The sequence below is a fragment of the Trematomus bernacchii genome, unplaced genomic scaffold (assembly GCF_902827165.1).
Source record: "Trematomus bernacchii unplaced genomic scaffold, fTreBer1.1, whole genome shotgun sequence".
Classification (NCBI taxonomy): domain Eukaryota; kingdom Metazoa; phylum Chordata; class Actinopteri; order Perciformes; family Nototheniidae; genus Trematomus; species Trematomus bernacchii.
In genome coordinates, this window is record NW_022987942.1 from 967,556 (window position 1) to 994,125 (window position 26,570).

General features: G+C 40.8%; 1 protein-coding gene across 2 annotated transcripts; it reads right to left on the reverse strand.

Moving 5' to 3' along the window:
* Positions 1 to 411: 411 nt before the first annotated feature.
* Positions 412 to 26,113, reverse strand: adcy3a (adenylate cyclase 3a). Of its 2 annotated transcripts, none has more exons than XM_034115601.1 (21): positions 25,898 to 26,113; positions 23,884 to 25,189; positions 19,998 to 20,147; positions 17,381 to 17,511; positions 17,117 to 17,228; positions 16,468 to 16,595; positions 15,806 to 15,964; positions 14,622 to 14,787; positions 14,256 to 14,375; positions 13,309 to 13,451; positions 12,768 to 12,929; positions 12,530 to 12,617; positions 11,019 to 11,135; positions 10,462 to 10,745; positions 9,483 to 9,564; positions 8,510 to 8,668; positions 8,266 to 8,412; positions 7,186 to 7,299; positions 6,946 to 7,072; positions 6,070 to 6,194; positions 412 to 5,315 (listed from the first exon to the last, which is right to left on the reverse strand). In XM_034115601.1, exons 2-21 carry the CDS (start codon positions 24,565 to 24,567, stop codon positions 5,136 to 5,138), a joined length of 3,378 nt encoding a protein of 1,125 aa, XP_033971492.1. In that variant the 5' UTR covers positions 24,568 to 25,189; positions 25,898 to 26,113; the 3' UTR covers positions 412 to 5,135. The 2 variants fall into 2 exon arrangements, with proteins under 2 accessions (XP_033971492.1, XP_033971493.1); XM_034115602.1 differs by having other exon boundaries at positions 25,811 to 26,113.
* Between the last annotated feature and the right edge of the window lie 457 nt (positions 26,114 to 26,570).

Genomic DNA, 26,570 nt, shown 5'->3' on the forward strand with positions numbered 1-26,570 from the left:
AAAAAGCTTTTGAAAATAATATTATATTTTGGTTTAGGTCAAAATATAATATTTGTAAACCTGAAGAGTCAGTGCCAGTGCCTCACCAGCCATGAACCTCACTGCACGTCACTGCAGAAGCTTATATATAGACATCTAAGTTTTTTGTGCCCCACCACTTTTGTACATATAAAAACGCCACTGCAAAGCACCAATGTATAACAAATTGAAGACAATTAAAGGATGGCTTAAATCAGGGAAGTGCAGCATCTGTGACGATAAGAGTTTTTGCTTCTACACTTTATTACAGTTGGAGTGTTTGAATGACTCACCTCTGCTGCTCTTGTCAGCCTCCACCTACGGAGATGTTGAGACATCCACTGTGCCGCAGTGTCCACCTACTGTGCAGTAATCATGACACTGAGACTCATCTTTATTGGATTTTTTTTAATCAACTCACCTTACGATGACAGTTGAAATGAAGGAGGGTACACAGAATGAGAAATACTTCAAAACCAGAATTGGGATCTACAGTATATCTAATTAAAAATCACAAAAAATGTGCAGAGGAATCAAAGTTTTGAATCAAATCCGGACAAAATGGAACGACAACAACTAGAACCACAAGATTAAATCATTTTGTCGACTTCATCATCGGCTGGCCCTGCTGGCTCTCCAGATGGCGTTCTCACTGTCCTGTGTTGCTGCTTAGCTTTAAAAAAAAAAAAAAAGATTCTGTCGCAGTCAAAACCTGGAATCATGACACATTATTCCATTTTTGTTCCCAAGCCTGAGATTCTTTTAAAATATAAATCAGGAAACAGCCGTGGTCCATTTTTTGGCTTTTAACATTTAAAGTCATTCCTTTTATCATTGGCACTTTCACATCTGTGTAAAAAAACAAACAAAAAAACAATGTCCCTGTCATTTCCAATAAATAAATCTGATTCATAAACACCTTCTAAAGTCTATATACAACTAGGACATACTCAGTCCTCTTTCCTTCTCCTTAAATAGAACAAAACTTGTACATAACGTTATAAAAATATGAATTAAAGGGGAAGGAATGATTTAACCTGTCAGGAGAGTGTCAGGTTTTGTAGAAGAAGAAACTATTGCACTTTCATCCCATTCTACTGAATCATTAATGGGCTTTACAATCAGCGGAGGAAAGAGATGTATACATAATCATATCCCCAAAACCCTCACACAGTACATCTGCTTCCTGCCAGGTGGGGGCGCTCCTTCTACTGCGTGTCCTGCCTTCATGTGGACATCCAAAATACAAACGGTTTTCTACGTTAGGGGAGTCTGGTCAGAGCTTCTCTAATTGCAACAAATTTGGCAAAATGATGTAAAAATAAGCACCATGACATGCCTCATTCCCTGCGTGTGAGAAGACTGTCGAGGCAGACCTACAGGCTTCCCTCAGAATATGGTTTGCCTGCAATTACTCCAAACATTTGAAATAATAAAGTCCGATTTTGTTTGGTGTTCTTGTCTGTGTCCATATGTTCTCACCTGGCCATGTCTCTGAAGCTGCATTCGCATGATAGGCGGTAAAACTGCTCTGCGCTGACATTCTGTTTTTCTGTAAAGCGACCTTGGGTGAAAGGCGCTATATAAATCTAAGTTATTATTATTATTATGTTACTGTTATGTTTCAATAGAGAGAGCGGTGTGAATAGGTGACTCACTACACTCAGAGTCACGCACATTGATGTATAAAGGGAACTGGTCGGAGGCGGGGCACTGTTCATTCTTATGAAATGTCCTCAGTGGAGCATGAATCCCTAAATGGAGCGACTGTAGATTCAAAAGGTATTGGATCAATTAGGGGATTTTGCCCAGCGAGAATAAGCACTTGAGTTTTTCAAGTCAATGGAAAAAAGAAAGGGACTGTAGTACAAATGTTTGGCCACTACAACATTTGCTGGTGCACTTCCTGGGTGCGAGGAGCACTGCGCTCAAATTATCTAAACCTTTAACTCGTTTACTGCTGACCTTTCAACGCGCAACCAATAAGATGTCAGCTGCATGAAGTGGCGCAAACTAGCAGGAGAGGTTACCATAGAAACAAAACTTAACTAGCTTTTGTCGCCCGCAAGACTCTGTGCCAAAACTCAAGGTGGGCGAAGAGCAAATCGCGTATCATGTGAATGCAGCTTCAGTGGGAACTTCTTGCAGATTTTCACATGAACCAAAACGTTTTTCGGCCCATCTGCCAACTGCACGTGTAAACACATTGGAGTATGAAAAACCCTGTGGTGTCTGCTGTACATGTCCAACAAGCAGAGACTAACAAACACACAGATGATAGCCAACTTCAGGACAAAACTCAAGAGAAAAGTTAGACCCCGAATCCACTTGGTATTAACATGAGATCTGTATCTGGATCAGTGAATCTGCCTTGTAATGCAGGGGTTAATGTACACAGATTCCAATTCTGCTAACTCGGATGGCAATAAATGAACTCGTCCATGAAGCAAGGTGAAGACCGTTACTCAGTAGCACTGGGGACAGCAGCGTCAAAGCGCGAGGTGTGAATTCAAAGGCCTATCGACACTTTCCACACATGTTAATACCAGATAGAAATGGGCTTGATTCAAATCTTGTGCAAACGATGTGGAAGGCTGCAACAAGTTCATGTATTGAACCGTTTGTCGCTGTCCTCTTTTGACACATTGAAATACATGTTTAATACGTTCTAAATTGATTGAAGTCTCTTGTTTTTCCACATGCAATGAAAGGAAACTCCAGTTTATTACAGCCTCTGTCCTTTTCTGACACACTCACCCAAGCTAATTGCTGAGATCAAATGTCACAAAGAGGTCTAATGGATCCAGAAACAGGAGAAGAAGTTGTCCCAAAGGGGGTCCGTGACCCCTAGGGGTACTCAGAGGGTCTGCAGGGGGAAGCCAAATCATTTACTATAATGTTTTTATAATGTTTTTTTGGTAAAAAAATAAAAAAATGAAAATACCCATTACAGTAAAACCGGTTAGGCTGATTTATAAAAACAAAATAAGCCTTATATTTAGACAACATTGATGATAGTCCGAACCATCATTGGTGATTAAACTGAAAGTGAGCACACCTAAAATGTTGACAATAATCCAAAGAAAACGTTGGTACCATGGGCGTATTAAGAGAACTGCGTCTGAGGCGTTCATTCCTGTAAAAGTTGCTCAGTGGCATAACGATTGAACATCTAATCTGACGGGTTTCGGCTCAGTTAAATAAATGGAGAGGGAAAGTAACTCCTGTGTAGTAAATTAAGCTATAAAAGAATTATACAATTATTTACAGACGTCTCTTTCCCAATGTAAGTCAATGGGAAAAAGTCTTCTTTTGGCCCAATGACGTCACGAACTGACAAGGACGTTGTAGTACCATTGTTTGGCCACTAGAAACATTTGCTTTAATGGCTGCCGCTCTTCCTGGGGGCTTGGTAGGTACAGTATGTCAAAGTTTAGGCAGGCAGTGGGTTTATAAACTGTGATGTGAAAATATGGGTAATAATGTTACAGTGCATACTTTGTTTTATCTTCGAATAAGGCTCCCTGTTGCTTTGTTTCCAAACCATTCACAGACCTATTTTTGTTGATTTCATCATGTTTCCAGATCTTAGTTACTAATTAAATAGAGAGTGGAGTTGCTGAAATAAACTTGAATTATCCCCACACAGCAATGTGAAAAGACTCAAAGACTTTCCCCTACCTGTAGAAGGCTATGGACTCCTTTAACTTCATGAAAACATCACAGCTGTGATAGGCACTTCCATCAATCCACAATCAGAGTGAAAAATATTTCTGCCATGTGTGCTACCCTCTGACCTGACACCTGTGTCTCTCCGTACAGAGGCGTGAACACGGAGGAGCGACCTGTCCCCAGATCACACACGAGGAGAGAGAATACTTTGATTTAGCAGGAAAACACTATGCGCACACATTGGCAGCAGCTCTATTGTCACTTCTGGCCTCTCATTGGTCCACTTCCAAATCCTCTTCTTCATCAGAGACAGGAAATCTGAGCTCAGATCAGCTTTCAGATCAGCTTTCCGTTCATGGAAGGATTTTGTACACGTGGAGCGGTCCAGAATTTAGGCCGGGCGTCCAAAAGCTACGTTGTGTTAATGTGGTCAGGTGCGAAAGGCCGTGTGTGTGTGTGTGTGTGTGTGTGTGTGTGTGTGTGTGTGTGTGTGTGAGATCAATGTTTTCATCTGGAAAGAAATAAAACCTATCATTGTATTTAAATTAAATAACACCAGCTTGAATTAGTTATCCTCTTGCTGTTCGGCAATGGATGACATTGGATTGAAATGATAGGTATACATGGTGATATCTGAATGGTTAGGGTGCTAACGTCCATGGTTGGATAAAAAGCTGCTGGAGTGGATTTGTCTTTTTTAAATGAGCTGCAGGAGAGTGTGTCTGAAGGTGTGAATATTTGTAGCAGGAGAATGTTTAAGAAACCTTCATATCACTTTTTGTTACAGGAGAATGTGAAAACACACATCCAGCTTACTCCAGTTACTAACAAATTGTCATTAACCTCCATCTTAATTCCATTAGGTTGGGGGGGACACAGCTTCTCTTTGTTTACACTGAAAGTAAGTGCATTTCTCTGTTTTTCTGAAAAACTACCATAAATATGAAAATGTGGCCATCTTGTGTCTTGATGTACTGTAGTCTAATTATTTGTATTTATAATATTTAATCTATAGTGTCTGATTTGGATGTCTGTTGTTTCTGTACATTTTGAATAATTCAATTTTATATGAATTGATTCATGTTTTGAGTTCCGTGGTGAAACTTGAATTCAAATACAATATCTAGGCATTTATATCTTTCCACAGACAGAGAACAAGAGTGTGTGTGTGTGTGTGTGTGTGTGTGTGTGTGTGTGTGTGTGTGTGTGTGTGTGTGTGTGTGTGTGTGTGTGTTCAGTAATGGTGTTGTCAGAGGTGTGTATGGAGTGTGTAGTGGTTCTGTAATTTGTAAACATTTGGTTGAATACCAGGTACCGGAGCGTTTTTTGGCAAATTACTTCTCGTTCCAGAAACTCTCTCACTCTGCGATCATTACACACTGGATGTAACTGCTGGGGAGGGAGTGTGTGTGTGTGTGTATGTGTGTGTGTGTGTGTGTGTGTCCTTAGCTGTCCACCACCTGGTGTGGCAGAGTGACAGAGGAGCCGTTGATAAATGAGCCTTGTTTGTCTCTTCCCTTCAGGAAATACGTGAGCAGTTCACCTTTTCCCTTCACAAAGATCGGCCCCCTCCTCACAAAGCGGAAGCTGTACTCCTTCAGAATGTTGTAGCAGTCTTCCACCACCTGGGGGCAACACACACACACACACATTCAGAAACTAACTCTAGAAGCAAAGCAGAATTGTATATTTGCTGCAACACAATGTTTGATATATAAATAATTTAATAAATGTGGCAAATATTACTGTTCATATATTCCGATCATGCAAAAACAAAGAAATGTCATTTTGAATTAATTCATATTGTGGTTTAAATAGTAATGTTTTGTTATGATAAATGCGTCACAAACAATTACACATTTACTCATCCAGCAGACACAAAGAACATACGTCGTCGTCCATATGTAATCATTTATTTGGAGTCCTGTTTGTTCCACACGATTAATCTAAGTGCAATATGAGTCCCATTTAGCTCTTGTTTTGATCCCTACCGAGTTTTGGGGAAACATCTGTCTCTTGAGCTGCTAAAGGCTGAAAATGTATACAAATATTTCAAGCAAGTCCAGCGGCTAATGATAGTGGTTTGTTTCATTATCTGATTTACACAGATTAAAGTCAGTATCTTCTTTAGTGACAGCAGTTTTCTTCAGTACTGTATACCAAATGGACCAATAATAAGATGTCTTATTTGTGCTTTACGTAAATCTAAATCTTTTTGTATGCACACTTTTATAAATCAGTGATATAGTTTCTACTTGTTTTGATCACTTAAATGGAAAATTGGATGATTCTGCATCCGAGTAGTTTATACTGGCACATTAGTAGAGTCTAAACAGTGTTGAGTGATGCAGAGGCCTTTAGTGGGTCTCAGTGCTGTACCTGGATGTTTCCCATCACCCCCGTGGACTCCATGCGGCTGGCCACGTTCACAGTGTTGCCCCAGATGTCGTAGTGGGGTTTCCGGGCACCGATTACTCCTGCTAACACTCCACCCTTATTCAGACCTGGGGGGGAGAGTTCACGTCATGTGACTTTAGAAGATTCACTGTTAATCACATACAGCACTGAACAACAGAGCTTGGGATTTGGCCTGTTGGGTTTTAGATTTTTGGATATGGTTTTGTACTTTTAAAACTATATATTTATTATTATATTCTCATGTGCTTTAATTGCTTAATTGCTGCACCACAACACAACACATGCACTAATAATGCAACTTTATTCCAAACTCAAAACCCCATATTTACCTGTTTACCTGATTGAGTATTAATGACATCACTAATTCATACCAACAATTGCCAGAATACTGCCAATGTACATACAAACTATTACTTTAACTTTTATTACACAGCTTAGTTGAATACTCAATTCTGTTTGGTCAATTTGGAAATTCAGAGGTTTGCTATTTTTCGCTATCAGACAATTGCTAAGAAAGCTATCATCAAGTGATTATGTGAGGTCATATCAATCCGCAGAAAGAAGTCCTGTCTATTTAATGCCAGTGGTGGCCAAAAAATATAGTGTAGTACACCATGGAATGTTTTTGAACGGCAGAAGAAGACAGACAGGAAGTAAACACTAACAGGAACAACAGAAGAAGACAGACAGGAAGTAAACACTAAAGGGAACACAGGGCTCTGGCAGTGTTTAAAGACTGTTTATGTGAACTTTAAGAGCTACAGGAAAACTTGATCAGTGCTGCCATCATTTTAAGTTGCATTGCTGTTACACACACACAGACTCTCACACACGTACCGATGCGTAGCATGAAGTTGTTGAATGATTGGTAGTTGATGTTCATGAGTGTGACCTTCATGGCCAGAGCGAAGTCTGCCAGGTCTGCCAGGTGCTGCCAGCGCTCTCTGTCAGACTGCTCCTCCTTCTGCACACACACACACAAACGCAGCTCAACACCAGCTGCATCAGGACTGCTGAAACTGAGATGTTCTTTAGTGAGAGCAGACACACACTGCAGAGTCAGGTGAACAGTCTGACCTTCATGCAGCTGTAGCCGTTGCTGACGTCTGGGGTGACTCCTGAGGCGGCCATGTAGGTGCTGCCGATGGTCTTTATCTTTGTGATGCAGCGGAACTGAGGCTCATCCAGCAGCTGCCATGGATATAAGGGGAAGATTTAAGATTTTTAAAGTATGCAGGTGACTCTGGTATTGTTAGTAGGCTCCAGGGCAATGAGACCAGCCATGGCATGGACATTGACATCTTTGTCAGGTGGTGTGAGAAATCCAATATACAACTGAAGATGTAAAACCAAAGACATGGTAACTGACTTTACAACACATCACCACATACATGAAGTCTTATCCATCAAGGTACAGTACAGTGGGATGTGTGCAAACTTACTAAAATCTCAGGACAATAATTGACGCAACTTTTAAAGCAAATTGTAAAAGCTGTGTGCAAAAAGGGGCACCAGCGCTTGTTTGGTCATACTGGTCTTGTTTCATGGTGATTTTATTGAGTCCATTCTGTCATTTTGTTTGTGTTAGTGTCATGGTTTGGTCACCTGTCTAGATCAGAAACAGTTTGTCAGATATTAAGTTCTCTAGCAGACTGAGGTTATTCAACGACTCCCACCATTTGCACAGTGAATGTCAGCTTCTTTCTTGGGGCCATGGTAAAGTTGTAACAGCGTCACACAAAGGCTATGGAAGCAATGGCTATTTATGTATTTATTTACCCATTTGTGGTTTTTAAATGTGATGGAGCATTGGGTACTTTTTTAAAGATTTGCCTGTTGTGTGTGTTAATTAAAAAAGCGTGTCTGACAATGGATCCCTTGTCTTTAAAACTACAAACCAAATCTACCTACGGTAACAAATAAATAACCTGAACCTGAATTTAAGATTAAACGGAAGTGAAAGTGGGCACAGGGACTCCATCTCCATCCACTTCAAAAAATATCTACCATTTTCTGTCACCAGCTCTAAAATAGCAACATCATCGTATTTGTGTATGACTTTTAAATCAATGTAACTGTAGAATGTGTCATGTTGTGAGTTACTTCAGTGCCCATACTGATATTAAAACACACAGCAGAGGGAAGAAATCAGCTTACACTGTCAAAGTCTGAGATGATCTCATTGAGGAAGCGTAAGCATTCGATCCCTCCGTTATTGATGCTCTCTTCCGTGTAGAAGTCAGAGAAGTTAGGAATGGAGGCAAACATGACTCCGATCTCATCGTAGGACTGGCTGTACAACTCCTGGGAAGAGTCAGATAGAATGTGTCGAGTAAGACACCAGAGTTTGAGGAACACACTTGAATGTTGATGAAATATTGAATAGTAAGGAGGGTCTTACCTCGTCCCTTTTCTTGGAGCCCAGGAAGTGTCGGGCCACATGCTCCGGCAGCATGTTGGTCACCAGGGCTTCGTTCCAGCGCCTCATCTCATACACCTTCTCCTTCTGCTCGTGGACCTCTATCTTCCACAGGAACAGGGTGCGGGCCAGCTTCTCCACCTGCAGGCAGCAAGAGGGACTGAGTCAGCGTTTGACCAGTACATGTGTATGGGTTTGCAAACAGATATGACTTCTGATCTCTTGTTCATACTTGATACCCTCACATAACCATGCTAATGCCAAATGTGTAACCCTCTGTTGCTTAATGACAATAAATCATCTTTGAATCTTTAATCAATCAATCAATCAACAACTTTATTAAGTTGTTGATTGATTGATTGATTGATTAAAGATTGACACAATGTCAGGAAACTATTTATCAAAAGAACATTTCTACCATAGTTTGATTATGAACAATAACAGGAGTAAAATTATGGTTCAAAGTAAAGGACAATGAGTTGTTATAAAGTGGGGTAAAGAGGATTTGTGGCATTCTTCCACTCCTATTTAGAATGTTTAAATATTGTGTTCATCATCATTAGTTTGCACACAACGACCATTACTTCAGGTTAATATACATTATTATCTCAATTATGAATAAGATATCAAATATAAGACTTTCATTAGTAATTAAATGCATTGCTGGAAGACAATGTTAAATGCTTAGCCCAGTACATCACAGTATTCCAACAACAATAACAACAATAGGTCTAAATCAAGTTTCCTGCGACTTTAGAAAAAACAAGACTATTTAGCATCCTTTCAAAAAATGTTCTCTACTGTATATCACGCAACAACAGCGCTCTGAGGACACTTTGTTGGCAGCGATACTATTGTATTAGGTAGTAACACCATCACCACATTGCTAGACTTGTTACTTTTTAGTTCTGTATTCTGGGATATTCTGTAAATGCATCGATAGAAGTTTACTTACATGTCTGGAGAAATAATAGAAGCTGACCATCATAATGAAGATCATAATTGTCATTGTGAACTTGGAGGGCACCAGGTATGTGCTGCAAAGAAGAAACATTAACAATTGACATTTCTCCTGTAATACCAGCTTTTAGATTACCCCAACATTACATATCTTTAACATTCAGTTAGTGTAAGTATGATGACATATAAGACCCCAATACTTGAGCATGCACCCAGGTGTGTTGCTTCAGTAGATTGTTATGTTGTGGTTAAAAAGTATTTTTTATCTCAGAGTGGTTAGGACCCGGATATAGCCGAGTGGCAGCCCTGATAAGATCTGTTCACATTTTGTAGATGATAGGAAAGGGGCTTCTACGCTTCCTTCATTATCATATTAACTTTATGAAAGGTAAGGAGGTAATGCTGTCCCACAATGATGGCCGCAACATTTAAAGGAAACAACCAAGACCAACAAATGGATAGCATCTTATGATATATTTAGCTAATAACTTACATGTTTTGAACTTTCAACAATATTTTAATAAATAGAGCATATTATGCTTTGTCCTTCCCTGTAGTGTGTTAAATAGGTATTTGAGGGAGTTTCTCTCCCACACACTCCCTCCTGCCTGAACGCCTCCATTGGACTCCTTTGTTTACTTCCTCATGACATCACCATGTAACACTTGTGTGATCTATTATTCTATATATTGGCTAGCGCTCCAACACATTGTACTTGATACGATAAGGGGCAGAACATGCCTAAGCGGTTGAAAAATCACAACAGACCGGCCAGCTAACCAATCAGTATGAGAAAAATAAAGAGCTTTTTGAACATTAAAACTAGTAAACATGTCACAGTATAGGCAAAAAATACAAGTATGAAACCGAAGAATTAGCATAATATGTCAAGAAGTGGTCCCGAGGCTAAGTTTTAATCTACAGATACACTTGGTGTGTGAGGAAGTGTTTCCACAGATCTGGCTCTGCCTCACCTGTAGTCCTGGAAGCGGGCCATGTCGTAGCGGTCGAAGATGTCCCTCCAGCTGTAGATGTTGACGATGCCCGTGGCCCCCGTGATGAGCAGCATCAGCGTGAGCTTCACCATGTGGCTAACCTGAACCAACATGGTGGTGGCCATCAGCGCCAGCACGGCGATGTAGCTGTAGTATTTGGGGTTGTACAGGCAACCGCCCGGGCCTGATAGGGAGGAGGAGGGGGAGGAGGGGGGGGGCGCTGTGGTACTGCCTGAGTCTGGAGCTGGAGGCAGACAACTCAGCTGGACCGTGGAGAGACAGAAAGTCATGAGCTCAGTGCTATCATTAAGATCATTTCTCAAACTGCACTCAATGATATAAGCTCAGCTGTCCATTTTTGGTTTAATTCCCTGGCTCGATATTTTCTTTCTTTTAAATGAACCCTCCAGGCCCAGTACACGGGTAACCTTTACTAAATACAGCTCACTAATGTCAAAAATACACTCAAGGAATAAATACAAATCCCACACTGTGTTGCCTCCTGCGATTGTGAGGAGCAGCAGAGAGCAGCTCACCATGTCCATAATGTCGGCCATAGTGAGGATGAAGATGGCCGCCATGGCCCAGGTGTTCCGAGCCCAGCGGGTGTGGTCAATCCAGGTGGAGAAAGACACCAGCTTTTTTGGAAAGACCTGAAACCAACAGCATTCCAATAAAGAATGTATCAGCACATTGTTTCTCTCACACTGCAGTTCATTTAGTCCCAAGTCATTTCATTCTAAAGCTGTATTCCATTTCCAAGCTTTATAGGGATGGGATTCAAGCACTTTTTCTCACTCCCACTCTCCTCCAAGAGGTTCATCAGGAAAACTTCTCGCCACAAGAACAGATTCTTCCTGTCAGCCACTGGCCTCATGAACGAGGCCCAGGACCCCCACTGATAAAAAGGTCAGGTGTTTGATATTTAAATGGTAAATATACTTTTTTTATAGCACTTTTTAGCCTTTCGACCACTAAAAGTCAAGTGAGACACATTGATTCTGCTGTGGCAGTAAAGAGAAGATCATCACATTCACACAAACGTGCCACTGTTAATGGACAGTGATGTGCACTGTGGCGTTATGACATTGTGATTTTTGTTGTGGTATTGATAAACACTGAAGAGCCCCGGGCCTTCTTTATAATGACTCTGCATTGTCCATGTGATGACTGTCTCACTGAATGACCTGACCTGAAAGCAACACTCGATGCCAGCCGCCTCCTGAAATCAATGCATCGGTATTTCCATGACGAAGGATCAAAAGCACTCCATTCCAAATGTGGAAAAGGGAAATATGCCAATTTGCTTTGCTTCCTCTTAGAGAGATGAGGACATTGTACAAAACATGGGCTAAAATCACAATAATATCAACCAAAACAGCTATGTATTAAAAAAATGTCACAGTGGACTATATTTGGTTAAGAACATGTCTTATTGCAGTTATAGGTGAAAATGTGACACTGAAATAAATACAACCGGAATCACATCCTACTACAGCAATGCCCCGGCAAATTACCTGCAGGCCGCTAATCCGGAGTTTCTGACCCCTGCCTTTTGTACACTAAATGTACATTTCTATAAATAAAAACAAATAAAAAATGATCGATTTAGGAGCTGCTGCAGAAAGCTGAGGAGCGAAAAAAGTGAACTTGTTCAGAGATAATAGATATGTCACCCTCGGGAAAGACGGTACAATTAAAACAAAATGAGGACATTTATTCAGCTGCATTATACTCAATCATCTGTGATGAGAAAGAAACATGAACAATATTGATATATTGTTATTGAAAGGCATACTTTCATTCAAAGTAGGCCTACATATGCCAGTGCAATGTACTGACTGCAGCTCCAGAATTAACAGGACATTGACACCAATGTTCCCACTTTAAAAAAACGGAATATATAGTGTAATTCCCATACCCTCAAAATATGTTCTCCATCAGACGATCCTGACACAGCAGGAAGTCACAACATCTGCTACCTGTTTACTGCTACTGTAGTGAAAACATGACAAGTCTAAAAGTGGCAAATTGGATTGTAACTCACTCTAGGGAAGATTGCTGCCAGAGAGCAGACGGTCAGGATGAGCAGCAGCACCTCTCCCACTGCAAAGGTGATGTAGTTTGCGATGAGCCTGTTTCAAACACACAGACACATCTTGAAACATCTCAGAAGTATCTCTGGTACTCCAAAGAGAGAGAGCGAAGGTATGATTCATTTTGCTTTTTAGAAAGATGTCTAATATTGAGTATGATGGCCACATTGTGAGAGTGTGTGAACTGACCAGGGGTCTATGAGGGCCTCCATGGCTGCGGTGAAGAGCAGCACCACACAGGAGCAGCAGAAGGCCGCTCCGCTCTGCTTCTCCTTCTCCACGGAGTAACGTGTCTCCAGCTCCGGATCTACAAACCTCAGGGAGAGCCTGTTGGTGTGTTTCCCCTTCAGACTGAACACAAGAGAGCCTCAGCATTAGATCAAATGTAAAACATTGGTATAACATCACACATGTTGCAGTTTTGGGTAATCTCATGCCCCAAAATGATTCACACCATTGAACACTGATGCAGTCTACTTCACTTAACACGCATTGTGTTGAACAAAGTCAAATTTGGGCGCACACAGCTATCAAACTTGACTTCGCATACGAACAGAAATGGGACCTTAGCAACAAGTAATTCAAACATAAAGAACAAAATGTATCATCGTCTGGTCATTCTTATAATCCTTATAAACTGCCTAATTTGACAGAGATGTTTTGGGGTTTCTTACAGTGTGAACAGCACAGTCACAGGGATACTGATATTGTATGATGACAGGATACTCACGCCTGCACGGTCTCTCTCTCCAGCAGAGCCTCGTTCAGCAGCTTGTTGAGCTCCTGCTCGTTCTCCTGAGCGTCGATCACCCTCTCTGCCAGGTCCCGCAGCCGCAGCCTCCTCCGGGGGTTCGGGAAGGACGGATTGACCACCTGAAGTCCCCGAAAGGAATTTATATTATTGAGTATTTTATGCTACTTCCTACTTTTACTATACTACCTGAGTAGTACTACAAATATTGTACTATGACGAAATGACATGATTACTGACTAGTCATTTTGCATGTTCAAATTATTAATAAAAAAATAAACTAATGAATTATGATGTACTCTTATGGATTATTATACCTTTTTTAAAGTTAGCTTCACCATTACCAGCTGCAAAATAAAAATGATGAACACACGAATGGACCACTAATTATAATCAGAAAATGTTTCATTATCTACAATAAATACTTTCAGTTTTGGTACTTTCAGTATATTTTGATGCCGATACTGTTGTACTTTAATTTAAGTATGATTTTGAATACCACACTTTCACCTGTAACAGAGTATTTCTACACTTTTACTTATCCGAGTACTTCTTCCAACTCTGAACACAAGATGGTGTCATAGTCTCATCTAATCAATATGATCTGCACAACTCATGGTAATCTACCCGAAGGGATATTGATTTGAATCACTATGACCTTTACACTAGCCAGATATGGTGAATATGGTGCAGCTAAACAGAAATATGCTAACATTAGCCAGGACAGTGTGCAAATGGAGAATGGCACCCATTCATGTATCAAAGTTCATCAAAAAGTAAAGTCAGACTCTATGCAAAAGCATTTAGTGACCCTATAACAAACGAGTATTTATTATAATGACAAAACAACATTTGAATTCTTTGGGAACAACCAACTAATATTAATGTCATTCTGTCTGTAATTGAAGAAGTGACGTTGTGTTTACCCTTGTGTCCAGTTCCTCTGGTTCCTCGGGGGTGGTGCAGGCGGTGTTAACGCTGCCGTTACACTCTGTGGTGTTAATCAACAGCGGGGAGTTTCCATTGGACGATGTTACAGACAGCTTCTAATGTAAACAAGCAAACACAGAGCACATTACTACAAAAAGTAGTTTAACTTATCTTTATTCTTCCTTATTTGCATCAATGTAAAGGACATTTAAATCTAGCTTTGAGTACGTTTAACAGTTCAATGTGATTTCACATGTTACATCCTGTATAATGAATGTCCCTGTGCATCTGCTGGCTGAATATGAGGCCAACATTTGAATATCCAAATATTTGCAGTGTGGGTGTGTGGAGCTTGGACTCACTACACCGTTGATGCCGTTCTTCCCCACAGGTACTTTAGGGACAACCACCAGGTAGGTCTCGATGCCGCGCTCCTTCAGGTAGTCGCAGCGGTCTCCTCCGTTTCCTGGCTCTGTGTCGAACTCTCCATGAAGACACTCCATGGTGCTCTGAGAGATGTGGACGCGCCTGGCCAACACACACACAGGGGGGGGTTAGAGATTGAAATGTCATTGCATTAACTGCTTCTGTAAAATGATAATAGCATCATTATTTTCTAATAATTAAAAAATGGTGGTATAATGCTGCCGTTTGAATTTGGTGAAAAGCCCCTTAAAGAGGAAATATTCTGCTAAATGTCATGTTCATATTAGTATTGTGTGCCTCTACTGTGACTGGGACTATTTGTCTCATACTGCCTGTGCTGCAGCACCTCTTTTCACCCTGCGTCTGAAACCAGAGCCCAGTCTGCTCTGATTGGTTAGCTGGCCAGCTCTATTGTGATTGGTCAACCGCTTAGAAATGATGATATTGTTGAGTATCTTGATCAGTCAGGATTTTTTTGATGGACTACATGGCAGTCAAATAATAATCCAATTAGCATTTTCTTTATGACTGCCACTTTTTGACCATAAGATGCAAATGTTTGTTTTTTCTATGTGAACTGTACATTGTGCTCTGTACGGTGAGTGTAGTTTTATTTGCAAGTGCCAAAGACACATTTGCATTTTATGTAAATGTACGTAATAACCCAGTCACCTGTTACGGAAGAACAACACTGAGAGGAAATGTCTGGTTGCTGCAGTGTGCTTTCTTCTTTTCTTAGAAAACAAACTACGATATACTACGTTATGACCGACGACTCCAGCAGCAGCATCTATTTTCTGATGAATCCACTGTTCGCGTCCTACATGAGACTCAGTCAGAGACTAGCTGGAGAACATTGTGAATGTTGCTAGTGTTAATGCTAATGCTTATGCTAACACTAATGATAATGTTGAGCTGTGTCTGTTGAAGTGTGATCTATGTATTTTTAAAGGCAATAATTCAAATGGTGTTTTCTTTTTATGTAACACAAAGTAATGGACTAAAAGAAACATAGACATCACTTTGAAAATGTTATATGACATAAATATTTATTTTGTGGATATAAGTGCTTTTATTTGAAACACCTGATCACAAGACATGTACTAAATAGAGTTCTCACCCTGGTATCCCTCCAGCCTCCATTTTGTTTGCCACAGTGACGTCCGTGGACCAGACGTCGTACTGCCAGCGTTTCTGTCCCAAAACCCCCCCCAGGACGGTCCCACTGTGCACTCCCACTCGCATGTCAACATCTGTCTGAGTTTTCTCTCTGACGTACCTGTGGATGGTTTAAGAAAAACAGCCAGAGTAAACAAAACCACAACTAGCTTCTGTCCATTTTACAATACATTCTCAACAAAGTCTCTAAGATATCTCGTGAAGAGCAACAAAGGGCATCAAAAGTTCAGGAATTAAGGTGCATAGAAATTCCTAAAACTGTTTTAACATTGTGATTAATGAATCCAAAAATACTGGATACGTTTTTAGAAAAAAGGCTGTCTCTCCATGTAATATTTTGCCAATTTAATCAAATGATTCATTCCAAATTCAGTTATTTTGTTTTCCATTTGTAGGCCAATTCTGCACACTTGTCTGGAGTCTGACCAAAAAGTTAAATTGTAATCTATTTCAGCTTAATTATCATTGTGCACTTCACTGTACTTCACAAGTGTGCTCCACAGAAAGCATCAGTCTATCAGTGATGGATTCCAAACTGTTGACCACCCAACCCATCCCATCAGACTGTTGGAACAGAGTCCCTCTCCTCTCCCCTGTACTCACGAGATGGCCTCCACCATGGCCAGCCCCATCATGATGGAGCATGCAGCGTGGTCCTCCCTGTAGTCAGGCAGCCCACAGATACAGTAGTAGCAGTCTCCCAGAATCTTGATCCTCAGCTGGTGATATTTCTGACGGGTAGACAAGATAAGATAAGAAGAGAGAGATGGAGCCAACATGTTCCCAATGCAGGGATAAATACACCCTCAATCTTTTTTTTCAGCGTGTATCATTACAAATGAATGAGTGACCTTTCCTTTTTGGATTGTTTTTGAGGATGCACAAATCTAGTCCATGTGATCGACATGACTTTGGCAGATCGGATACCGTACAGAACTAGTTCTGCTTCATTCATTTGTAAACCTATCACTTCCTGCATCAGACTCATAATAGTTGTCTTTTAATGCGCAAGCAGTGCAACAAAGAAAAAGTCAGCTTCCAGCATCCCAACTTGTTTTTGGATATATAAATCTGTACATAAAATTATCATTTACATTAAATATTAGAAGCTTTATCACCATTAACTGGATACTTAATACAATCACAAATATAAAAAAAAAGATGGATACAAACATTTAAAATCGGAATATTTAGCATTTCTTGTAACCGTGATGTAAATGAGATAATTGATGTTAGGTAGAGTGAAACTCACTGCAGCCAGTTTGTCGAAGCGAGCGAAGAGCTCGTTGAGCAGTTTGACCAGCTCATGAGCGCTGCAGGTCGACGACAGCTGAGTGAAGCCCACGATGTCTGCAAACAGAATACTGCAGGACGACAGGAGACAAGGAAGAACATTAGTGATGATATCATGCTGCGACAGTAACTTAACAGGATCATCTACGAACAAGTCGTATTGTAACAAATCGTTGATTAGAATCTGTGAACAGCAATCAGACTGAGCAATCATGCACGTTACCTGACGTTCTCGTGTCGGTACATGTACATGGTGTTGAACTGCTGCATCTCTTTCTGACTGGGCTCCTTCTTCATGTCCTGAAGCATCTCATCAGCTATGTGCTTTGGAAGGATGGAGAGCAGCAGACGCTCCTGTGGAGGACAGAGACAGAGGACATCATACACAGCTTAGGAAAAAACAGGGACCATACTTCTATCAAAAATCACTTTTCCTTTCAGTAACTGTTATTACAACCATTTTATATCTTGAGACCTGGAGTCAGGTTGTTGGCCTACTTTAGCAAAAAGCCTGAAAGCGGCGGTATACTGGCTTTAATTGAAGTTAAGCATGAAGCTGCCAAGCTTGATGATTTTACTTTGAATTGTGTTTCTGGTTGCATCACTTCAGACCTGACTGCAGCATAATGTCATCCGAAAAGCAATGAACTGTGGCTGGTCATTAGCTGGTGTCAATAATGCTTACAACATTGTTAGCAGGCTTCTTACTCCGTGCCTGTTTTTTATCAGTGTAACACCGGGCCAATGTGGGGCCTTCAGTGAGTGTCTGTGGATCTAGTTTATCCGTTGTGTCCCGCACCATTGATGGCGCCTTTTCGACTAAGTATGTTAAGTTGTCTGTTGAATTAGCTGCCAAGCACTTGGCTGCACTCTGATTGGCTGTTCAGCTAGTCAGTCCCAGAAAGAGAAACAGAACGCAAAAGCCCCAAATCTTTGATCGATAGCAATCATTGCTGACATTTTGTAGGTATTAACCTTATTATTAACTGTAATTAGTATTTTTTCCCTCCCTTTGTCTCAACTTAAATGATGATTTGTAAATAGTTATTGTAGCGTTCATAGTTTGGTTGGAACCTTTCCAACTATGAAATAAAAAAGGGGTTTTGCGGAATGTTTTTTCGGAACTGTCCTAACAGACAACTCTCGCCATGTTTCAGTTCCTTGTACAAAAAAACCACAAATAAAGTTATATCAGGGAGGAGTAGAGTGCTGATGAATACAGAAGGTGTGCAGAGTGTACTCTTTGCTGAATGGCATCAAACTGTCATCAGCGTGTCACAGAGATCCTGCACAGTGACACAGGCCCACACACACACTTAAATGACAAAGAAAAAATCTTCATCGCACACACAGGGACATTGGACCTGTGAACACAAACACACACACCGTGTACATGGAAAGAGGGGGCAGCTTCCAATATTCTTATCAAAACTGGCAGAGAAGCGACCAGCGTCTGAGCGCCTGCTCTGTGATTACAGCTGACAACGTCTCAGGAGGCCCGTTGCCATGTTAACCAGCAGCCACCGGATGCCGCTTGATTGGTTGGCGGCCCTTGTCTCCCCGCAGCCCGGGCTTCTCCATTAGTATTCTGAGAGTTTTATCCCACTCATGGTTTTATCAGCTCTCTTGTTGTCTTTTTCCACTTCTCACAATACCTTCACTCTCTTCTTTACTCTCCTCCATAAGCATTCTCTGGCTTTTTCCTGGCTCCCTTGCTCCTCCGTGGGGCAAACCATCTGTTCCATAAATAGTGGTGTTGGAGAATGCCCAGTGGCCACAGATGTGAAGAGAGGAGGGGAGAAGACAGCTGAGAGTACCAGCCCAAACAAACCAGCAGGGCACTCTGTAGAGACTTGGCTTGGGAACCTGAGGGTCACCAGTTCAAGTCTCTGATGGGTTGGAACTAGATCAGGCACTGCCAAGGAGTGCTGTATAGTAGCATTCCAACACTAGCATGGGTTAAATGAGGAGCTTAAACTCCTCTGTGTGAACATGTGCAATTTGATTAGAATCATCCAACTGACACACACACAAGCTGCATGATAGACCAATAAAAAATCTAAAAAGGATAGGCTGAAGATGCTGTAAAACTGTAATACTTAGTTAAATCAGGCTAATTTTGTATTCAATTCTCATAACTCATAAACAAGTTGAGGCTGATTTTCAGGTTACCTAACCCTCATTGCAAGACTAAAAAAACATGCATGCAGCAGGTAGAATGTTAACCACATTTAGTTTAGCATGTTAGTGTGCTAATACTTTAGCACACAACAAGTACAGCTCATTCTGAGTAGAATGTAGATTTGCAGTTATTTTACATTACATGACATGTTACTTGTTAGACGCTTTTATCCAAAGCGACTTACTCAATACTGTGGGCAATCCCCACAGGAGCACTTTGGGGTGAAGTGTCTTCAGGGACACAACGACATGCTGACTGCAGTGGGGTTTGAACCTGTGACCCCCTGATCCGAACACCAACGCACAACCCACTGCACCACACGCCTCCCCTCCCCTTATTTGCTTGTAAACCATAAATTGGACACATTACTCTTTCTGACTGATGACGGCAGTAGGTAAACAATGATTACAATGATTCATAGTGACGTATATTTTATGAGACTACATAAACTGGCTATAAATTGACCCTTTTACAAAGAGGTGACTTGTTTTAAATATAATTAATATTTGTTTGCTCATACCATAAAAGCCAACACTGGACGCTTTGAAATTATACTAGAACTGTTCTGACTTTGGGCACAAATATACAACCCCCCCACAGTGAAAATGTTTTTAAACTGACACATGGAAACATCCGAGTGCTCAGTTTGACCTCTGACCTGCTGCTGGCTCTGCTCCTCCAGGTTCAGTTTGACCTCCAGGGACTGTCTGGCCTCCAGAAAGGCCTTCCGATGCTTGCGGTCAGCCATGTAGTACGACATGACGCCCACAGTGATGGCACAGACATAGATCACTATGTTGGCTAGTAGCTGGAAAAATAATGTAACAGTTAGGGTCCATCATTTAATTAACACATGCACATTGAGGGTATAATAGGACACTACAGCAATTTGGAGAAGTCTGGCTACAATGCTTCCATGTTATGTTATGTCTTCTCATAATAATGAGGTAAACAGAAGGACAGAATTACATTTACACTGACTGCCGTTTTCCATGCTTGTAATTTGGGCAAATACACGTGCAGGAGGAAATCTAAATTCTACTTCAATTGGCAAGAACAAATAAAAAAGCCTTTATGAATCTGTATGTGTAGACCCAATGGATTAACTTTATTTTAAGCAGCCACCAACAGACTATATAGTTGGTCCCTTCTTCTCTTGAATCCTTGCTGGTATGTGTGTGTTGCTGCGGTTTTGTCTGAAAAACAACTAGTTTTGAACGTTTTTATTTGGCCGTTGCCATAATTACACATTTGAGATGATGCTGTAGTAAACTACAACTTTTTCTTTTGTAAATCTGAACCATCTTGATATTACAACCTTCACCACACGCCCTGATAAAAGCTTCACCTTCATTTAAGTACACATCTATACATCTATTGGCAGATTGCCTGGTCCTGAAGCTCCTTTTGCTGAGGTGTTCCTGTAGCGGACTGTCCTCACAGTATATGAAACCAGGAAGTTATTACAGGTGTCATGTTTCAGACAACACAGCAGCATCAGGACAGTGTTGTTATCTACAGGAAGTCATGTTAGGGTGACCACATTAGCATCTGACACAACTTCAGTATATAAGAAACCTTTTACTCTGATGGAGGACATCGTATGGAGTTTGTGTTTTTTTTTTGCTTTAGTAGTAAATACCCTTACCCTTAGAGAACTATTATGTGGCTCTATGCAATTACAATGTTTATACAGATGATTTGAAGAAATCATGCATGTAGGTTGTAGGGCTGCTCGATTATGGCAAAAATCATAATCTCGATTATTTGGGTCAATAATTGATATCACGATTATTAAAACCGATTATCCATTTACTTTGAAAACATCCATTTATTGAAAAATAAATGTTGAACAGTATGTTTTGAACAGTTGATTACCCTGAACTTTAAGTATAATTCAACTGAAAAACCAATACAAAAAATAATTTAAAAAATTAAAATAAAAATAAATAATAAATTAAATTAAATAAATTATCGTTTTATTTCGATTATGTTGTTTTCATAATGGTTGCAAGCCAAAATCGTAATTGCGATTAAAATACGATTAATTGAGCAGCCCTAGTAGGTTGTGAAGTCTCACTGCATAAATATGGAAAAACTTGTTTAACAAGTTACTCTGTGAAGATTAGACACAAGCAGTACTCACAGTAGCTGCAGGTTCTTTTATTTATTATTTGGACATTTTTTTTACTGCATAAGCAAGCTATTTTATGAAATGGGTAATTCAGCTTTCAGTTATGTTGACATAGTTCAGTAACGTCTATTTCAAGTTACATTATGGTAAGTATAGTCAGGACCACACAGTTATAAGATAAGATATCATACAACTTAAGCTCTTTACTTTATTTAAAGGGGTGTGCATGACATGACCCACAGTTGGTTTTGACATTGGCTATCATGAGTATTTTCTTGCCCTTAACTACAGTGGTACCATTTGGACTTTTCATTAAAATGTCATAAACCCAGTTTGACAAACACATATACAGTACCAAGATATTTATGGAGTGATAGACAGATACTTTTACTTGATGCTAAAGAGCGTATTACTGCTAACTGTATGTACTGTTAGGTAGTTGGCTAGGTTAGCGATGCAACTAGCGACCCTATCAGATGACTCAACCACAGGGGTTTGATATTTTAACGTTTTGTTCTAAAACATAAATACGCATGAAATACTCCACTGGTGAATCTTCTGTGTCTTAAAATTGGTGACTGCTAACAAGTAACTACATAAACTACTAAATATTATCAGGTCAACACGTGTCTACCTTTAGGTTAGCTGTGGTGATGAGCAACCATGCGACCGTGATGTATTTTGTTTGTCATTTACGCTTTAAAAATCACAAAGTGGTTTTAATATGAGGAGATTATCCTGCTGAACAAAACGTGGTAATTATTAGTGTTTTTTTGCACCATACTGGAATCCAATGGAGAAATCCCATTGCTTTCTGTCTAGGCAGCCCTTGCGATGCTAACTTCAAAAACTAAAAAAATACGTCACCTCAGCACCACTCTTTAGCACTTTGCTAGCTGTATCATGGGCAAGTTCCCATCAAATTAAGCTCCTTTATTTTCCCCCGAGGTACATGAATGAGCGTATGTGAGTTTGTGAGGTTTTTGGTTGATAAGCAGTTTTTGTGGTGGTTTTCACAGTAGAAGTAGTTCCATTTGCAGAGGTGTAATAGGTATCAAGATGGTGAAAATGGAAGCTCTCCAAAAGTGAAGCCAAACATCTCGATGGGCCCCTGCTGCAGTTTAGGTCACCCCGCCCACTCCAAATGCAATGATTGATAAATAGGATTCATTAGTGAACCTAATTTGTACAATTGTTTTAATTTGTATCGAATTTGAGTCCAGACTTCTCTCATAGAAGAGAATGTGGCAGACATTGAGCCAAAGCAATGGCAAAAAACTGGAATATAAACAGCTCTGTAAATATTTGGGCTTTTAACATTTTAAAGAGCCCATGAATTGTGCAATTCACAGCATTCTGCATAAAAATGTGCATCTTCTTATCCAAGTCGGTAATTCAATGCTTATATTATGCACACATGGTGTGTGCAGCGAGGAAAAATGTGGACTTCTTCCAGTCTGCACTCTATCCTTGCATATTCATTAAAGGGGACCTATCATGCAAAATGCACTTTTGTACGTCTTTTATACATGAATATGTGTCCCCGGTGTTCCAGGGAACTCACCAAGTGTCAGAAAACACAACCCTCTCTATTTTCCTCCATACCCAAATCTCTAAAAAAGGGGCTGCAACGGATCTGATCAAAACTGATCCAGATTTGAACACTGTCCTGACGTCAGGATAGTGGCGCTACGGCTATTGGGCCACCTCCACCAATCAGGAGACAGCCAAGGCCATTGCCTTTCGAAAGCGCTGGAGACGCTGTAGTACATATGCCAGGCCTGTAGATGGTGCTGTTCTCACAGAATCAGCCCTTGCAAAAACAGAGCTAAAAAAGTGAAATGAGGCATGGCTAAAATGCATGATCTGTTTGGTATTTTGAAAAAAAAAAAGTATAAATATGCCTTATAATGTATAGGTATGGTCCTACACTATATTATTCAAATATAGCATGATAGGTCCACTTTAACTTTAACTACTGAGCTGATTAAAAGCATACACCGATGATCTCCTTTCCAAATATCTGTTACGCCAATTGTATTACACCCAATCAACACCTGATGTAAACTTGTATAAGGCACATATGTTCCATATATTAGCAACGTACTTATTTCATTATTTTCGAGCATGTCATTTCCCTCACCAACTTTCCTACCTGTCGCTTTTGATATCATAATATCAAATAAAGGCAAAACGTCATTATAAAATGACTTGTCAAACAAATCAATGTTGATAATTTCTAGAGTTGGGTATCAAAAAACTATTAGTCCATCCTAAATGTGAAACTTTTTCTACTGTATTCCTACTTCTTGATGAGTGGAGGTCTCGCTACATGAGATCACACCAGTAAAAGCATTCAGGACAACCAATTACTGTCTCTTCACACCACTTCCTCCCATCCCACTCTTACCTGTCTGCCGAGTGCGGCCCCCTGGATGTGCTCCTGCTGCTGCTGGGCGATGGTGACGCCTAGAACCAGGGTGTGGACCCCGCAGGACACAGTGGTGATGAGCACGATGGGTGTCAGCCTCAAAGGCAGAGTCAGGAAAAAAGAGAAGCTGAAGAAAGCCTGCCAGCCCACCGTGTCACTGGCCTGGTGGAAGCGGGCATAGTTCAGTCCCAGGTAGCAGAATATCTGAGCCGCGATGAGCACCCACAGGGCGTAGGGCACCACCCGCCTCGATATGCGGTCTGGAAGCAGCCCAAAGCGGCACAGCACGTAGAGGACAATATCGGCCGCCAGTCCCAATGATGCCACCAGAACAGAAGCCAGCTTGTCAGTGGTGTAGACCACCGCACACATGACGATGATGTAGCTGTCGAAGAGGGCGGCAAAGACGACCAGCACCAGCAGGGTTTCGTGTCTCTGCCGTCTGAAGTAGGTCTGGTAGAGGTTCTCCAGAGACTCAGGTGCAAAGGTGAGGCGCATGAACCGCGGCAGGCAGAGGCAGCATCCTGAGCTCCGAACCGTGACCTCATGGGTTCGTCCAACCGCCTGCCCAGGGTCAGAGGGCAGCGTCACAGAGCAGTCTGCAGAATACTCCGCAGAGTACTCTGGCTCGGAAAAGGCTCGGTTCCTAGGCATGGTGCACATTCAAACCGTGCTTCCTTCAATTTGCTGCAGGTCTCCCTTGAAAAAGAGATCTATGATCTCAATGGGACCAATCTGGTTAAATAAAGGTTTGAAATGAAATGAAATGAATAAAAAAATGGAAACCTGTTTGTCTTAGGACGAACGCTGAGAAATCTCATGTATTCATCATCTGCTTGTTTCTCTTCTGCTAATGAACCGACGTATCCCTCTGAGGTACCACATATGTGCCATGAATCACAGTAGTGTGTTGATTGTCAGGACCCGTGCATTGGAGAGAAGTCTTCTTACATAGCTACGTCTGTGGTCACTCCTTCCAGCGCTTTCAGTTGACTCAGTTAGTCCTGTGTCATATGCACACATCGAGTACGCCTACTCATTTTTGCAGCAACGTGATCCTAATAATGTGCACCTCTTGTTTCCTCATTCAGCTTTATAACTATGAACGTTTCACCAGCTCCTTTCCACCTTTGTAGAAGGCAGCTGTGCAGCATGTAAGAGTTGTTGATTTCATTAGAATCGGATCGAATGTGTTGCTGTTTCTACGACTCCCTCTGTCTCCATCATTCCTCTGCTTTGGACTGTTTATTGCATGTTGGCCTTCCATAGTCCCTCTTCACATGGCCTGTATAAAAGAGAACAAATAAGGAATACATTCACCATAATCTCTCAACAAACAGAGGCATATGTTTAGCATTCAACAGCAGCTGATGATCAGGTACAGAGCAGTCTGATCCCTGCAGCTGGCCCTTCTTCTCTGCAGAGACACAGTCACGCCAGCATCCATGGCAAAATCTGCTCTGCTGTTTATTTTCATATTTTAATGGCGTGTGTGGCAGCTGGCAGAAAGAAATACATTAAAAACACACGTTTGGAGCTGGCATGTGTCATATGTATGCGGAATTTAATATGTTTCCTTATATTAGCAGCGTTCCCAGGGTCTGTCACAGGGACCGGGCTCTGTGCTGCGGGCCTACCTAGCTACATGTTGCGCTGTGTTGAATACACAGGCTGTGAAAACACTTCACTGTCCGCATAAATAATGTTCACTTCCACAATAAGCTCATTTCCTGAGCTGTCTCCAATGCCACTGACTTATCCGACAAACCTGTTTTAATGCTGGCCTTAAGCCTTAAATTGTGTAGGCTATATTTGACTATTAATGATGTGATTATGTTTAATATTTACTTCGGCTTGTAGCTGTCCAATAACAATGTTTCTAATGGTGGTGTCTAATTTCATTCACCTGACATGCTGTACGGGGATAATGTGTCCCCGTTCTTCCAGATGCTGTGAGAGCCATGTCCATTATCTACAGGCTGCTGATGCTCACCATGTGAAGCCAGATGTCGTCTCCTTTGGGTGCTGACGGTGGTTCCCTCGTGCAGCGGTGATTCCCTCAGTCCTCCCGAAAACAGCAGCCAGGTTTACATAAATGAAATAGTCTTGACGAAATAATAAAAAAACAGGCTTTTAAAAGTCGCCTCGACGTGTACACCGAGCCCCGCTTCTGTCCTAGGTGTTTTCCGCAAAAGAAACCGCTTCGCCGTCTAGCTACAAGCATTTCAAGCACCACTTCCGGTCACTTTCAAAATAAGACAAATTAGCACTTTCACTTTTTTTATGAGTAAACTATAAAAAAAAAAAAACATGTACTGATCAATATTAATGTATTTAAAAGTGTATCAGTGGCTTCGAATCGCATTTTAATGTAAAGGCTCTTTTATATAACATATCAATTTGGATACAGTAGACATAATTGAAATAAAAACAAATATTTCTGAAAAACGACAGTCATGCTTTATAACATTTTATAATGCTATTATAATCTGTGTTAGCATTAAACATTATTATTGGATACTGTTGTAAGGTTAATTACAATCATGCATAAGTTCTATGTTCCTGAAATTTAAATGAGAATAGTTTTGGTGATCTCAACATTTTTGGCAGAGTTGAGCATAAACATTCATTCTTGATCTTGAAAATGGAAATCATACAAAAAAAAC